Genomic DNA, 15,560 nt, shown 5'->3' on the forward strand with positions numbered 1-15,560 from the left:
GAAATTATGTATCGGAGATATGTAGGCAACCCTCTTTAGGCGCGGTCTAAACATTAATGGAAAAATCATTTCATGATTCATTCTTCTTTGCCAAAAAAAAAAAAGTGAAAAAAAAAGAGAAAAACCCGTTAAGTTGAAAACCCGGAAAGGGCGGCTTAGGCAAAAGTCGAGGCCCGCTAAGCTGAAAACCCGAAGGGGCGGCTTAGGCAAAAATGGGTAGCTCGCTAAGCTGAAAACCCGAAAGGGCGGCTTAGGCAAAAGTTAGAGCTTGAATAAATAAATTGGGAAATGCTTGGAAGGCCCAAAGGCCAAAACTGTAATATCATTCCGTTTCAAAGTAATAAAGTCAAGCAAAAGGGTCCGTAAAGTTCAAAAAAAAAAAAAATCCAAAGTCAAAATTCCAGATAAAGTCTAGAGTCCAAAAAAATCTAAGCGTCCCGTCGCCTACGTGGGGCAACATCCTCAATGTCGTCTTTAGGTGCTAAACCCTCTCCAACCTCGCCTGTCCGAGGAGCCATCACAATCTCCTCATCAGTCCCGTCCGCATCATCGGTACCAACCTGAGCCGAACCCTCAAATGCACTCAGCAGTATGTTCCTCCTTGGCCTCTCAATCGGCCAAACAGCAGCAATGAACCAGGTTCGATACTCTGGAGAAGTATGAACACCGGTAGGATTAGGTAGGGGCCTAACCATGTGATGCTCCCTAACCCAGGCCTTAAAGATGGCTCAGGTAACACCCGGAGTAATAACTGAATCAGCAGAAGTGCCATCCACAATCGGAACAGTCTGGTCTATCCCCATCTACCTTAAAACGCGCGAAGCGCAGTACCAAATGCGATGTGTAAGGCCTAGAAGGTAAACTCGAATATGGCGGAATCTAACCTGGATAAAGCGGGTGATGTCATACTAGGAAATGTACCACAGTACCTCATCTGGACCCAACTCTATCAGCCATGAGGTCCATGCATCAGTAGACGGATGAGTGATCAGGATCCTCCGCATACGATACTGAGAGGACACATTTCCTCCATCATGGCACCGAATCGAAAAACGTGGGCCTCCGGGTCCTAAAATCTGATGCAGGCCTATAAAAAAAAAAATCCCAGTCTATAACCACTCCCCTAAGGGTAGCAATAGGAGATAGACCGTACCTCCCCAAATTGATCTTTTCTACCTTGGAGAGACTCTTAATCCAATTGTGCATGCTTTGGTTATAAAAGGGATTTATTTTTTGAAAAAAAAAGATCAGAAAATTGAAAAAATTGAAAATTGAAATTGAAAAATAATTGAGAAAAAAAATCCCGTTTTTTTTTTACAAATCAAAGTGGATAATCATGCATACATATAAAATTTTCAGTACTAACCAAGTGTAGGTACAATCAAAGCACAGTACAGAAATACAGGCAAGGAAAATAGCCAAAAGGCGGGTCTTCTGGACGCGTCCGATTTTCGCCTTCAAAATTTATTTTTCAGACAACCATCGACTCCCATAAATCATTTTTATGGTTGCCGGTGGGGGGCAACTGTGAATACTCAAATTTTGAGGCTCAAAAAGCCTGTTTTTCCAGACTGCAAACAGTCCGGCCGGACCGGAGGCCATTCGGAAAGTTCAACGAAAGTATGCCAATATGGTACTTGAAACGTCCGGAAAGTTACGAGGATCGCAGAACTGGTCCCGAAATATTTTTTGGAGGTACGGAACTTCTGAAAAAGCCTTTGGAACGAAAAACTAGCTATTGGACAGGCCACGGTGGCAGCGCCCGCCGTCCACGGCGGTAGCACCCGCCCTCCAGCCTGTTTTCCCCTATAAATACAGCCCCGAATCGACAGTTTTACTCACTCAGTCTGTGTTGACGGACGCTCTCTCCTCTCCTATGCTCCTTGCGGTTCTTTTACTGCTTTTCTGCATTTAGTGTAGGCTTTTATTACTCTGCTGTTGTGATATTTGGTCACTTAATTAAATTAATTTTAATTAATATTCCCCAAACGAGGAGCTTAATCTGGAATTTTCAAGCTGAAGCTAAGAAGCGGCCGCCGATTAACTCAGGTAATAACGAAACTCTGCCCATTTAATTTCAGCATTTTGTGCATATTTCTCTTCTACTCTAAACTCTAATTAAATAACTGCATTCACACCATCGTCATCTTGGCAGCAAATTGCCTTAAGTAAATAAGTTTAGGCTAATTGACTATAATGGTTGTTATGTCAAATATTAGTATTCATCCTGTAATTATTCTTAGTCGAATTCCCCTAAAAAAATATATATATATATTCTTGGTCGAGGGAAGTCAAGGGAAGTCATATACTCTTTCATTATGTAGGGATAATGTTAAGGGAAGTCATATACTCTTTCATTATATAGGGATAATGTTATTTTTTATGTCTGAACTTTCGATTTTTTCCTATTTTATTGTCTGAACGGAAAACACTATCGATCGGGTGTTTAAATTTTTTTAAAACTTTCAATTAAGTGTCTTTGATCGACTTGGATTGGTGGAATTACAAATTGGCATTTGTGGTCCACTTTTAATGCCACTGACATGGTTAATTTTTCTAATGACTCCATACCACTTCATTTTCCTATGAACACTGGATAAAATGGTCAACCCACTTTAAAGTCATAAATTTAGTGAGGGTGGAGAAGAGAGATAGGCGCCTAAAGAACACTCCAAGGCATAATTCTTCAAGTTGGGACTTGATTGAGTCAATTACATCAAATCCTTTAACACTTGAATTGGGGATTAAACCTTTCTCGGATTTTAACCCGTCAACATCCAATTGAAGCATCACAACCCTTTCATTAGAAAGCAACATTTTATAGCGTGGGTTATTTTCAACTGTTTTATCAGCGCGTCATCTTCAGCTTCTTTCTTTGGTACGACCGATGGGCTAGCCTTCTCATTTTTTCTCTAGGCTTGATCATGTCAGGTTGATACACTCAACCACTATGGGTCATATGATTCACAACTTTTGCTTCTTCCTCTTCCTCGCTACTCCACATGTCAAGAGTAACGGGATTCACCGTCACCTCATCTTCACTTCCTACCCAAACTTCCTCATTTTGGTTGAACCATTCCTCGTCACTATCATCCCATACATTTAGGACCGTAACGTAGATCTGCTCCAACAGCAACTCTCTCCCCTCTCTCTCTCTCTCTCTTCTCTCTTTCTTCCTCCTCTTCAAATTTAGCCATCAATTCCTCGGGATTTTTTCCAGACTCAACCATATAAAGATTTTTAGGAGGCGACATGTTACGAAAATTTGGAAGTGGATTAGTCCTCGTGCTCGGCCTTAATTTTTCTAGGTTAGTTACTTTGCCTTCGTCAATCAAATTCTGAATCTCATGTCTCAACCGAAGGCATCGATTGATAGTGTGATTGTTACCTTATTGAGAATGACAATATGCATTAAGATCAAAACTCTTTGGCAAAGGTACCAGAGGAGGTCTTAGTGTGAGCGGTCGCAGCAGACCCGCTAACTTCACCTTTTCGAACACCTTAGAGAGAGGAGTTCCAAAGTTAGAGAATCTTCTTTGTGAGATATTTGTATCTCTTAAATCTAAGGTGGCAGTTGTTGTATTCTTGTTAGCACTCGGGGTCTTTGCAGACGAACTTGACCCTTGAAAATTAGATTTATTAAAATTCTCGACACAATTCCCGTACTTTCTGTCTTCTTTTATCTTGTCTTCTATGGTGGTCCCAGCCTCATACACTTATGAAAATTTAGTTAAGGGCATGTAATACAGCTTCTCTGGAAAAGCTAGCAGGGTTCCCCAAATAAAGATCTTAATCTGATCCTATCTAGACAGTTCCTCATTTGCGTGACCTTGGCTCTCCACCTAGCCATATAATCAGTAAAGGTCTCATAATTCTTTTGTGCAGTAACTTCCAAATTCCTCAAATTGACTCTCATTTGAAGATTGTAAGCATACTCTTTTAAGAAAATTATGGTGAGATTGTTCCAATCTCTTCTCACCTTCTTTTCTAAGTTGTAATAACAAGTCTGAGCAGACCTGGTCAAGGACGTAGGAAACATCTTTAGTATCTCCCTTTACGGTAGACCTGCCAATTCCATTACTGCTTTGTAATGCATGACATGCACCTTACGATCACCTGTACCATCATATTTTCAACCTTCGACATCTTGTAGGTCAGAGGAGCAGTATGCACCTTACGATCACCTTTAAATGTTATGATTTGTCTAGTAATAAAATAATCATCTCCAGGCATGTCATATTTGATGAGTCCAAATTTCCTTTTGCCACTTTGCATACACCATCATCTCATCATTATAGTTTTTAGATGATGGCTTGCATCCCTTACTACAGTAAACCATGCAAAACCAAGCTGCTTTTTTTCCTTCTCGGCAATCCGAACCTGTTACTCCTGTTTCCCCATTTCTACCACTCGATACTAGTGTTCCAACTAGCTCCATGCATACACCTTCCACAATCGAGCCCCGATGTGATCTCCAACCTGCAGATCATGTTACACCGACCAGTACCTCACCAACAACCATTGCTTCTGCCTAACCAGTTCCACCTCCAACACGAACAATCACAACCCGAAGCATGCATGGGATTTTTTGGCCCAAATGACATTTTAATCTGATGACTTCAGTCACACCATCCCCACTTCCCCGAAATCCCAAAGCTGCCTTGTCTGACCCGAATCGGAAAGCAGCCATATTGGATGAATATAATGCTCTTATTAAAAATAAGACGTGAGAGTTGGTGCCCCGTCCATCTAATGTCAATGTGATTCGTTCAATGTGGGTTTTTAGAATTAAAAAGAAATCTGATGGTTTTGAGAGGCACAAAGCCAGTCTTGTTGGTGATGGCAGGTCTCAATAGGTTGGTGTCGATTGTGGTGAAACTTTCAGCCCTGTGGTAAAGCAGCTACAATCAGGACTGTTCTCAGCATCGCTATTTCTAAAGCATGGAGTATTCATCAGTTAGACGTTAAAAATGCATTTTTACATGGACATTTACATGAGACAGTTTATATGCACCAGCCCTTGGGTTTTAAAGATCGAGTTCATCCCGATTATGTGTGTCTTCTTAAAAAATCTCTCTATGGTCTGAAACAGGCTCCTCGTGCCTGGTATCATCAGTTTGCAGATTTTATTTCTACAATTGGTTTTTTGCATAGAAAATCTGATCATTCTCTTTTTATCTACAGCAAGGGTAGTGGTTTGGAATACATCCTTTTATATGTTGACGATATCATCATTACTGCTTCTTCTGATAAGCTTCGTCAATTGATTATGTCATTACTGGCTTCTGAATTTGCTATGAAAGATTTGGGTCCTCTGAGCTATTTTTTGGGCATTGCAGTTTCTAGACATAAAGGAGGGTTATTTCTTTGTCAATGCAAGTATGCCGAAGAAATTCTTGAACGGGCTAGCATGGCTTCTTGTAAACCTGCTGTGACACCTATTGATTCTAAGTCCAAACTAAGTGTCTCTTCTAGTTCTTCATATGAGGATCCTATTCATTATCACAGTTTAGCTGGTGCATTACAGTATCTTACTTTCACGAGACCGGATATATCCTATGCTGTGTAACAAGTTTGTTTGCATATGCATGATCCAAAGACTACACATATGAATGCTCTTAAAAGGATTCTACGATATTTAAAAGGCACTCTAGATTTTGGTTTCCATCTGTACAAATCTTCACTGTCCAGTCTCATTTCTTATACAGATGATGATTGGGGTGGTTGTCCTGACACTAGGCGATCCACATCTAGTTATTGTGTTTTTCTCGGAGATAGCTTAATTTCCTGGTCCTCCAAACGACAACCAACGTTATCACGGTCTAGTACTGAAGCCGAGTATAGAGGAGTTGCAAATGTTGTCTCTTAGTCTTGTTGGATCCGTAATTTACTTTTGGAGCTACATTTCCCGATGCACAAGGCTACATTGGTTTACGGTGACAATGTTAGTGCCATTTATCTTTCAGGTAATCCTGTTCAACATCAACGTACTAAACACATTGAAATGGATATTCACTTTGTACGTGAGAAAGTTGCTCATGGGCAGGTTCGTGTTTTACACATACCGTCTCGTTACCAAATTGCTGATATTTTTACTAAAGGTCTTCCGCGCATATTGTTTGATGACTTCAGGGCCAATCTCAGCGTTCGTGAACCTCCCGCTTACACTGAGGGGGTGTGTTAAAGTATGTAAATAGATTTATGTTTATCTTATTATTTTAAGTAGCTCAATTGTAGAGCAGTAGTTAGTTACCGAGATTATAGGGTTACATATTAGTATATAAGGAATCAAAGTTAATGAAAAAGGGACGGATGATTTCCTTCAGAGTTGCGCATGCTTTATTTCAAGCAAGAGTTTATAAGCCTCTCCTAATTGGTCTTCCTTAGTTGGAGTTCGAATTGGAGGAGCTTCCCTCTTAGGTACTTGGGCTTCGACCTTGTAGTCATCATTGGAAAGAGCTCGTTTGGCTTATTTTGCTTCTAGCACTTCTCTTAAATCCTTCGCTCTTTGGCGCTTTGAACGTCGAGATTGAGCCATAACAGAATATACCTATATGGCTATAATAAATAAGTTAAATGACACATGAATAAAGCACAACACAATCATAGCAAGTATACAAACAAAGAGGAACAGGAGTAGGGAAATGCATGATCTCAGCCATGGACCATTGGCTCAAAAATCGGGACGATCGGGAATCCCGATCTAAACCTATGTAAAAAATGGTTTATCATCATTGAGCCTTTAGGGGTAAAATTTGAGCGTCTACATGAAGTCCACACATAATCTCCATTTCCCATTTTGCTTCGGAATTAGAATGATGTTCATCAGCCGTTCTGGATAGTGCACTTATTTTATTAATTCGGACTGTAGGAGCTTATCTACTTCGGCAGCTATAATCTACTATCGTTTGCAGCCATGACTCCGTTTCTTCTATTTACTCGGCTTGTAGTTTGGGTTGATGCTGAGCTTATGAGAAATTGCTTCTAGGTTGATTCCTATGATATCCTTAGACGCCCAAGCGAAGTTGTCTGAGTTCTCCTTTAACACACTTTTGATACTATTTTGGATTTTTGCGGAGAGGTCGGCATCCATGGCTAGATACATTTTTGGCTCTATTTCCCACTTCAAGAGTTCACCGATTGGTTCTGGTTCCACTCTGAGCTCTCTCGTGGAATATCGAATGGATCGTCATTTTTTTATTAATGTTCGTTCCTTTAGTGGACATCCACATTAAGTGCTATCGTGTATGCTTCTCATATAGCTTTTTGGTTACCCCTGATAGCAATAACATCATTATTATCAGAATGAAATTTAATCGTTAATTACCTGATTAAAGTGAATGCTCCGAGCTCGTACAATGCTAGTTTGCATAATATGGCGTTGTATGGGAAGTGTATGTCTGCAACCATAAACTCGGGTTTGAGTCTTTTAGTAATCCCTTCTTCTCTAATCTTTAGAGTTATGTTAATTGCTCCTTCCACCAGTAACATTTCCTGATTGTCCAAATAATGAGGTTCAGATTGGTTTGAGCTTCGTTTGGTCTAGTTTTAATGCTTTGAATAATTTTAGGGTGATTAAGTTTACTGCACTACTATCGTCAACCAACATTCTTTTCACCAGAAAGCTCTTTATAACTTCTTTATGACTAGTTCATTATTGTAAGGAGTATCGACATTATCCTTCGTCTGTATATAAGAATGATGGTTTGCAAACTACACACTCTAGTTGTGGCATAAGCGAATATATTTTGCAAGCTTGCCTTTTCCTAGTTTAATTACTTTCTCCATTTATAAAACCATCGAAAATCATGTGAATAGTACCTAGAGTGTTACATTGAGCTATCTATTTGTCTATTCTCCGAGATGTTTTAGGTTTTTAGCATCACATCACTTCAGCTATGAATTCTTTTAGTTCGCCTCTTTGAATGAGGTATTCTATCTCTTTTTTGAGTTGCCTACATGCTTCGGTGTCATGACCGATATTTCTATGGAACTCATTGTACCTACTTTTATCTTTGTACCCCATAATGTCTTCCTTCAACTTTTAAGGGAAGTTTAGCTGCACCTTACTTCCTTTCTCTCTCATCAAGGTTAATATTTTCGAGCGAGATTTGTTTAGTGTGGTGAACTACTTATCATGGAGGGTTTGTCTTCTCTATGATAAGGAGACCTTACTGTGTGACCAGCCCGAGGATGTTTGATAAGTGACCTTTGACCAGTTCGAGAATGGTACCTTTTATTCCTAGATTTTTCTTCTTTAGGCAATCTTGATTATAGCGCCTCATAGGATTCATCTAATTTGGTGTATTTGTTGTGCTTGGGCCATTAGCTTTGCAAAAGACAAGGGAGGATCAATGCTAAAATGCTTTCAAACAATTTGTTATACTTACAGTTCTTTGATATTGCACTGATGGCGACTTCATCATTAAGTTTTCGACTTGCATAGCTGTCCTCTGGAAACTGGCTACATACTACCTCAGGGTCTTGCCTTCTTCCCTCTTTAGGTCCATCAAATCCGAAGAGATTTTCCTCAACGCATAGTTGTTAAAAGCACGCCTAACTCAAGGTGAAAGCCTTAAGCCTTCTAGACTAGAAAGACGGGCGACCTACGCTAGGCGCTCACTTCACAGTAAAGGAGCACACCTGAACCTAGTCAAAGGTGTAAAAAAAGCGCACTTAGGAGAGTTCAGGTGCCAGAAAAAAATTTGGCAAAACTCAAGTTTTGTCCTTGTGATTTTTATGGGATTTTAATTTTTTTTTAAAAAAAAAGAAAGATATAGAAGGAGAAGAAGAAGTCAATCTAGGTCTGAAATACAAAGAAACAAATAAACCTGGTAGTGGTTTGCCGTTTGCTACGTCCCCGTGACTGGAGGTCAGCTTCATTGGTGCTAGCGGCAAGTTTTTATACCAAGAAAAGCCTTCTCGTCTCTTTGTGGGTGTTATTAAGCAAATAATTCTTCAATCTCAGCCAAAAAGATATGATTTTTGAATTTTTTCCTTAAATTTTTAGGGTTTTTTCACTCTTTCTTTGTGGGTATCTCCACTCTCATCTTCTACCCATTTTTTGAAATCTAAAAGCTTGATTTACAGGTCGTTATACTGCCCAAATTTTCCTAATTTAAGCTTCATTCTTGCTGACTTGTTACTTGCTGAAATTTTCCTCTTTTATAAGTTTTGTTTCTGCTGATTTTTTCTTATTTATAAACCTCTTTGTTGTCCAGCCCTGTTATTATGGTTCATGCATCAACCAAGGCCCAAGCAATTATATACATAGTTAATTAATTAGTTTTAATTAGGATATGAAATAAACCATTAAGTGGGAATGTGCTAATAATACTTGTGGTATCCATGATAGTTGCTTGCTTTTGAGATTTTTTATTATACTTTACATTTGTATATTTAATTTGAAAATTTAGGATTTAAAGAATAGAATTTATATACATATACATATATATTTGAAATAACTTATTAATATACATATACATATATATTGCATATTTTAAATTATTTTAAAACTTATTAAACTTAAAATTTTTTAATTTCTACAATAAACCTATCATATAATTGTTTGATTGGTGAACTTATATTATATATAATTCATGGAGCTGAATTGTCTTTTAATTATTTATAGGTCTTTATTTATGGAGCCTTCTAGTGCATCTGTAAGTGATAGTTATGTTAGAAAGACCTCGGTTGGAAGTATGTCCGTTTAGCCAATCCAAACAACAAAAAATAATATCACATGCAATTTTTATGGCAAAGGAACAAAAGGTGGAATATTTAGGGCTAAGGAACATCTTGTTGGAGAATTTCGTAATACCAAAAAAGCCCTAATTGTCCACCTCATGTGCAAGAAGAAATATGGGATTACATGATCAAGAAAGCAAATGAGAAAAAAGACAATTCCTTACATGATCCACCTACTTTTGATGGAGAAGATGAATGGGACGATATTGTTGTAGGAAGCAACAAATTCAAGAACTTTTAAATGCGTGAATATGAAGATGGATCAAATGGGAAAACGGCTAAGGCAAAAGGGTCCCATGGACTTATTTTTTATTCCTAGTAAGAAGGATTCAAAGATGAAGCTAGCAACTATCAAAGAGTTATGTTATAAAGAGTTGCGTGAAAAAGCTATAAGGACAATGCTAGGTGGATGTATGACGTGCAATATCTTTCAATGTCGTGACTTACCCTAGCTTTTCTAAGATGATTGAATCTATTAGTCAATTTGGAGGTTCAAGTTCCACTTCTCAATAAAGAAGTTGATGACGTGCAACAAATGTGAATGGTTATGAAGAGGAATTTCGTAGTGAATTTCGGATAAAAGACAAAATACTTTGAGCAATTTCGTAGTGAATTGTCTAAAGGGAATAGTTTTCTTGATTCAAAGACTAGAGAAAAGATGATGAATTGCTTGATAAGATGGTGGATTGTGTTGGTGAGTCTAATATGGTGCAAGTTGTAACCGATAGCGCATCAAATAATGCACTTGTAGGTATAATATCATATTTTCACTTAATAAATAGTATTAACTATTAACTTATTAAGTAATTACTGCTACTCACTTATTATATGTGTGAAACTTGTATAGTTTAATTTTATATTTATTAGGAAAATTATTCCAAGCAAAGAGGCCACAATTATTTTGGACTCCATGTGCAGCCCATTGTATCAATTTGATGTTGGAGGACATAGTGAAAATATCCAATGTGAATACTACATTGAAAAGGGCTATTACGTTAAATTCTTACATTTATGTTAGGCCCGGTGTGGTAAACATGTTGAGAAAATTCACTAGACAAAAGAGCTTGTCAAGCCTGCTGTCACAAGATTTGCAACAACTTTTCTCACTATTCAATGCAAACATAAGGAAAAAGCTAATTTAGGAAAAATATTTACTTCAGAAGAATGGACAACATGTAAATGGGCGAAAGAAGCTGTAGGCAAAAAAGCAACTCAGACCATCTTAATGCCTACATTTTGGACATCCATTGTCTACATTCTCAAGATATATGGTCCTTTGGTTCATGTGCTTGGCTTGGTTGATGGTGAGAGAAACCCTACAATGGGCTATATATATGAAGCAATGGATAGAGCTAAAGAGGCAACTACAAAGTCCTTCAATGAAAATGAAGAAAAATATGATGAAGTGTTCAAAATTATAAATTTGAGGTGGGAATGCCAACTCCACCAACCTTTGCATGCGGCTGGATACTAGTTGACTCCATAATTTTTTTATTCAAACTTAGATATTAATCTTCATCATGAGGTTATGAAAGGGTTATATATTGCAATGTAAAGGTTGGTTCCAAGCCATGAAGAACAATACAAGATTAGGTGAATAATTTTCTTTTTATATCAAAATGTCGAAGGGTTATTTAGAATGGAGACGGCTATTAAGCATAGGAAGACGAAATCACTAGGTATTTCTTTATACCTTTGCTCTTTTGTAATTACAACCTGCTAGATATTCATTTTAAACAATTGCTTTGGATCAATAAATGATAAACAATTGAATGGTGGAAATGTTATGGATCTTCAACACCTAATTTGGCCAAGCTTGTGAAACACCCCATAATTTTATTTTCGAAACTTTTGAATTTTTATTAAATCAAAAATCATAAATTTTGACTATGTGGGCTGCAAGTATTATGTAACCTTATTTCGTGTCCAAATTCGTGAGTGGGGTCTAAGCCCAAAGTATAGTATCGCAACTTTTAACCGAGCATTTTCTAAACTCCTTAAGAATTATTTTGGCATTAAATATTAAATCAATTAAAATAAATTAACTGGACCTATAAACTCCGGCCTCGCCACGACGTCGATCTCGTTTCTCTTTCCGTTCTTCTCTAGTGTGAGCGGCTGTCGTAGGAAGATTCGCGATCGAAATCGAATAGAGTCTCCTGCTCTGCGACTTTCCGGCGACGTCGGCTCCTCTCTCATCAACGAAGAAGCACGGTCTCTCCTCTATTCTTTCCTTCATCTCCGGTGAACACAGCGTCGCAGGAGTTGTGATTTTGCCTCGATCATGTAGTCGCGTCATAGCTGGCTCCTTAGTTCTCCGGCGACCCCGATCCTGCCAGATAAAGGACTGAGCTCGCACAACTAACATAAAAAATGAACTTTTGAGCGAATTTGGAGCCTGATGTGTAAGAATCGCAAAATCCTAGTGGAGTCTGAGCTTCTGACCACCATGCACGGCGGCATCGGATGCGGTCTAGCGACCAGCGACGAGCCTCCGGCGAGACACCAAGGGACATAATCTTCCTCTCTTGGCAGGGATTGTGGAATCATTGCCAAAATTTTGATCGGTACGCTCTAAGACCCAGTTCTAAATTTTTGGTATAAATCTGAAATTAATTTATTAGTGGATTAAGTTGAGTCTGATAAATAGTTAATTGAATATGATTCCTGTTAGGGACGCTCAATAGATAAATGTACTTAATTTGGAAAAATTAAGAAAACAGGTTATTTAGAAGATTTTAGCATTTTTGTTAGGTTAGATGATTGTTGAAGTAGTTATAATTAAATAACAAGAAATTAGACTATTTGAATAGCTTTATATATATATCAATAAGAATATTTGGTCTTTTATAAATAAATTAACTTTGATAAGTTTATGGTAATTATGGTAGCCGAGTGGAATTAAAGTGCATATATGTATTTGAATATTGGATATTGATATAATAAAATTTAGAGTGATTGATACTATCATTGGGAACATGATTGAAGGTTTTAGGAGAATCTGAACTTAAGATTTAACTGTTAGAAATTGTTGTTATATTAGGTTGAGGCATGAATTATAGGAATTGTTAACTTATACCGACTACAATTGATTATTGTGGTGAATTTAAGATAGGGGAAGTTTAGTTCTATATGATTATGATATTGTTATATAAGTAAATGTGAATTGGGTTACTCATAAGATAAGTTTGTTTAATTGAAGTCTAATTGGAATACTAGTTCATTATGGCTAGTCTAGGATTTTATAAATGGTACTCATGTATTGACTAAAGTTAGTGAAATAAATATTTGTTAATAAAAAACCAATTACCTGGATGTAAAGCAAAGGTGGTTGATAATCGCATTGTATCAAGTTGAAAGACTACATAAAATTGTATATTGAGGGTTGTTTTAATTTTGCCAATTAGGGTTGAATGATGATATGGCTGTTGAAGGAGGATAGGAATTTAGTTAGATTGATTGCCCGAAGGATGGGCTGGAGATTTATGGTTAGTCAAATTTTACGGGAGGTTCTGCCAGAATTTTGATAAAATCTAGGCTAGTCATAATAAATAATTAAGAATATGTTTATTTATATTAATTCTTGAACTTGATATATAATAAATAAAGTTAAGTTCTTTATTTATTTTATTATTTATTTATTTATTTTCCAAGGATCAATTATTATAATATTGTTAATTACTACTCCTTTATTTAATTGTAATTGAATGTAAATGTCTAATTGTGCACTTACATCATGATATTTAATTGTTTGTTTTGCTTACATTTAATTGTAATGCTTGATTAATTGTGATGTGATAATGGTATGCTTTGTTTGTGTGGAGCTGAGATGAAGTAGGTCACTATGGATTTGTGAGGGGATCTGCGATACTTTCGGCCATGTATGGGGAGATCGGCGCCCCCGTGTGCACCTAATGATATGATATGGATGATATGGAAAACCACATGATGGCCTCCTGTTGGTATGGAAAAGAAAAGAGAGAATGGAAAAATAATGAGAGGGCTGGTCAAGTGAGGATTAGACCGGTCGGCCATGTATGAGGGATTGGCTCCCTCGTGTACACGTTATGAGAGGATGGGCCATGTGGGAGGATGGCTCATTAGGGGGTTTCAGTGATGCCACAGACCAATTTCCACGTGATGTGATTATGTGAAGGTGTTTATATTTGTGAGTGCTGTTGTTATGCCAATTGTGTGACTGTCTGCATGACCATATAAATAGTCGGATGACTAGATTGATATATTTTCACATTCGTGTGAATGCATGTGCGTGCAATAATTATTATTCCTTATAAACTCACATGTCATTGCTTAACTTTTCTAGGAATTAGACACTTTCGTGTTCCAGTTAAAGCTTTGTCTCTTTCCCTGCAGAGCTAGACAACTTTTAGAGTTAGTAGTTATATAAATTATATCGCTATATGTATTAAAACTTGTTTATGTTTTTCGATTAATGAAATCCACAGTTGTAGGAATAAAATCAATAAACTAATGCAGATGTTTAAACAATCATTTACGAGAATGTTTGAATCTGTTAGCCCACATTATGAATGTATTGTATTACAGTTGGGCCCGAGCTATAAAATTGTATAAGATGTTAGATTTGGGCCAAAAATATAATATAAACATGTGACTTATTATGCATAGCAATATGAGCTTAATGCTTGAAATTTACATTGATATAGTTGAATTATGTAGTTAGACTTACTACGGGCCTTGGGAGCCTTAAGCTTACCTGGGCCCTAGTGCCAGTCCGGCCTATGGAAACGGATCATGACAGTTTGATATTAAAGTGTTGAGTCTCACTTGTAGTGCATTGGGTTACGAATGTAATTAGAGCATATTTGAGCATGTAATTTAGTAGTTTAATCATGATTATGAAATTCCTTGAGAAATACATTAATTATAGTGTTGACTAAAATTACTTGCAATGCATTGCAGATTCATTCAAAGAAAAGAAACTGCATAGCTCAAGAACACTTAGTGATTTGGTGTTTGTGAAGTATAATCGAGCATTGAAACGTCGATATGATTCATGTGATCGCATTGACCCCATCTCTTTAATCGATATAGATGACAGTAACGAATGGTTGATGGGTAGAATGAATGAAGATGGGGTTGAAGAAGATGAACTTGTGTTTGAAGATGATAATTTGACATGGGGTGCGGTTGGTAGAGCTGCTAGAGTTGGAGAGAGTGACCATTTCATTATATCAGTAAAAGGGAAGAATGTTACACCCGCACCTAGTCATTTATCTAAAGGAAAAGGAAAAGCTACTTCTTCTAGGTTTAAACCTATCCTCTAACACTTGTGGATGAGGAGGAAGATGTTGGTTTTGTGGAAGAATTGCAAGAAGATGAATTTGATGATATTAGGAGGGAAGATGATGATGAATATGAAGATTTGGATCAAGATGATTAATGATTGATGATTGATGAGTTTTGAGTAATTTTAATGTTAATTATATAATATGAAGTAGTATGATAGTACTAATAGGAAGTAAGAACTAAGAACGTGTTATGCACTTTAAGATTTTTAAGATTTCATATGGTTTACATTATTAATATTGACTTTTGTTTAGTTTTTGAATTATTTACCATTTTTTATTTTTTTTTATTTTCGCGCGTAGCATCACTCACGCACGCTCCTTCACCTCACGCCGTGCACCTTGCACTTAGGCTCCAGAGCCCCTTTGTGCCTTAGTGCGCCTAGAGCCTTTAACCATTATGCCTCGATGGTACGCTTGTTATAAAATGGGCATGAAAGGTTGAGTAAAAATTGAATGGAGCCTGCCTTTAGTGTTTGGTACCAT

The 15,560-nt window shown here is 37.3% G+C and overlaps 1 protein-coding gene and 1 pseudogene across 1 annotated transcript; both read left to right on the forward strand.

Annotated features, from left to right (window-relative positions):
- Positions 1–4,772: 4,772 nt before the first annotated feature.
- LOC149492702 (uncharacterized) lies at positions 4,773–11,225 on the forward strand (annotated as a pseudogene).
- Positions 10,122–15,169, forward strand: LOC149492703 (uncharacterized). Its single transcript, XM_089715919.1, has 6 exons — positions 10,122–10,498; positions 10,615–11,423; positions 11,513–11,565; positions 14,528–14,599; positions 14,689–14,963; positions 15,071–15,169. The coding sequence occupies exons 5-6, from the start codon at positions 14,841–14,843 to the stop codon at positions 15,167–15,169; spliced, it is 222 nt and encodes a 73-aa protein (XP_089572045.1). The 5' UTR covers positions 10,122–10,498; positions 10,615–11,423; positions 11,513–11,565; positions 14,528–14,599; positions 14,689–14,840.
- The last annotated feature ends 391 nt before the right edge of the window (positions 15,170–15,560 follow it).

The sequence above is a fragment of the Jatropha curcas genome, chromosome 11 (genome assembly GCF_041381405.1).
Source record: "Jatropha curcas cultivar XTBG-Jc1 chromosome 11, XTBG_Jcur_1.0, whole genome shotgun sequence".
Taxonomy (NCBI): domain Eukaryota; kingdom Viridiplantae; phylum Streptophyta; class Magnoliopsida; order Malpighiales; family Euphorbiaceae; genus Jatropha; species Jatropha curcas.

Coding starts and splice junctions, on each gene's coding strand:
- LOC149492703 (XM_089715919.1), top strand. CDS start 14,841: ATGGGTAGAATGAATGAAGATGGGGTTGAAGAAGATGAACTTGTGTTT. Junction 14,964..15,070: donor GTGACCATTTCATTATATCA/GTAAAAGGGAAG, acceptor GTGGATGAGGAG/GAAGATGTTGGTTTTGTGGA.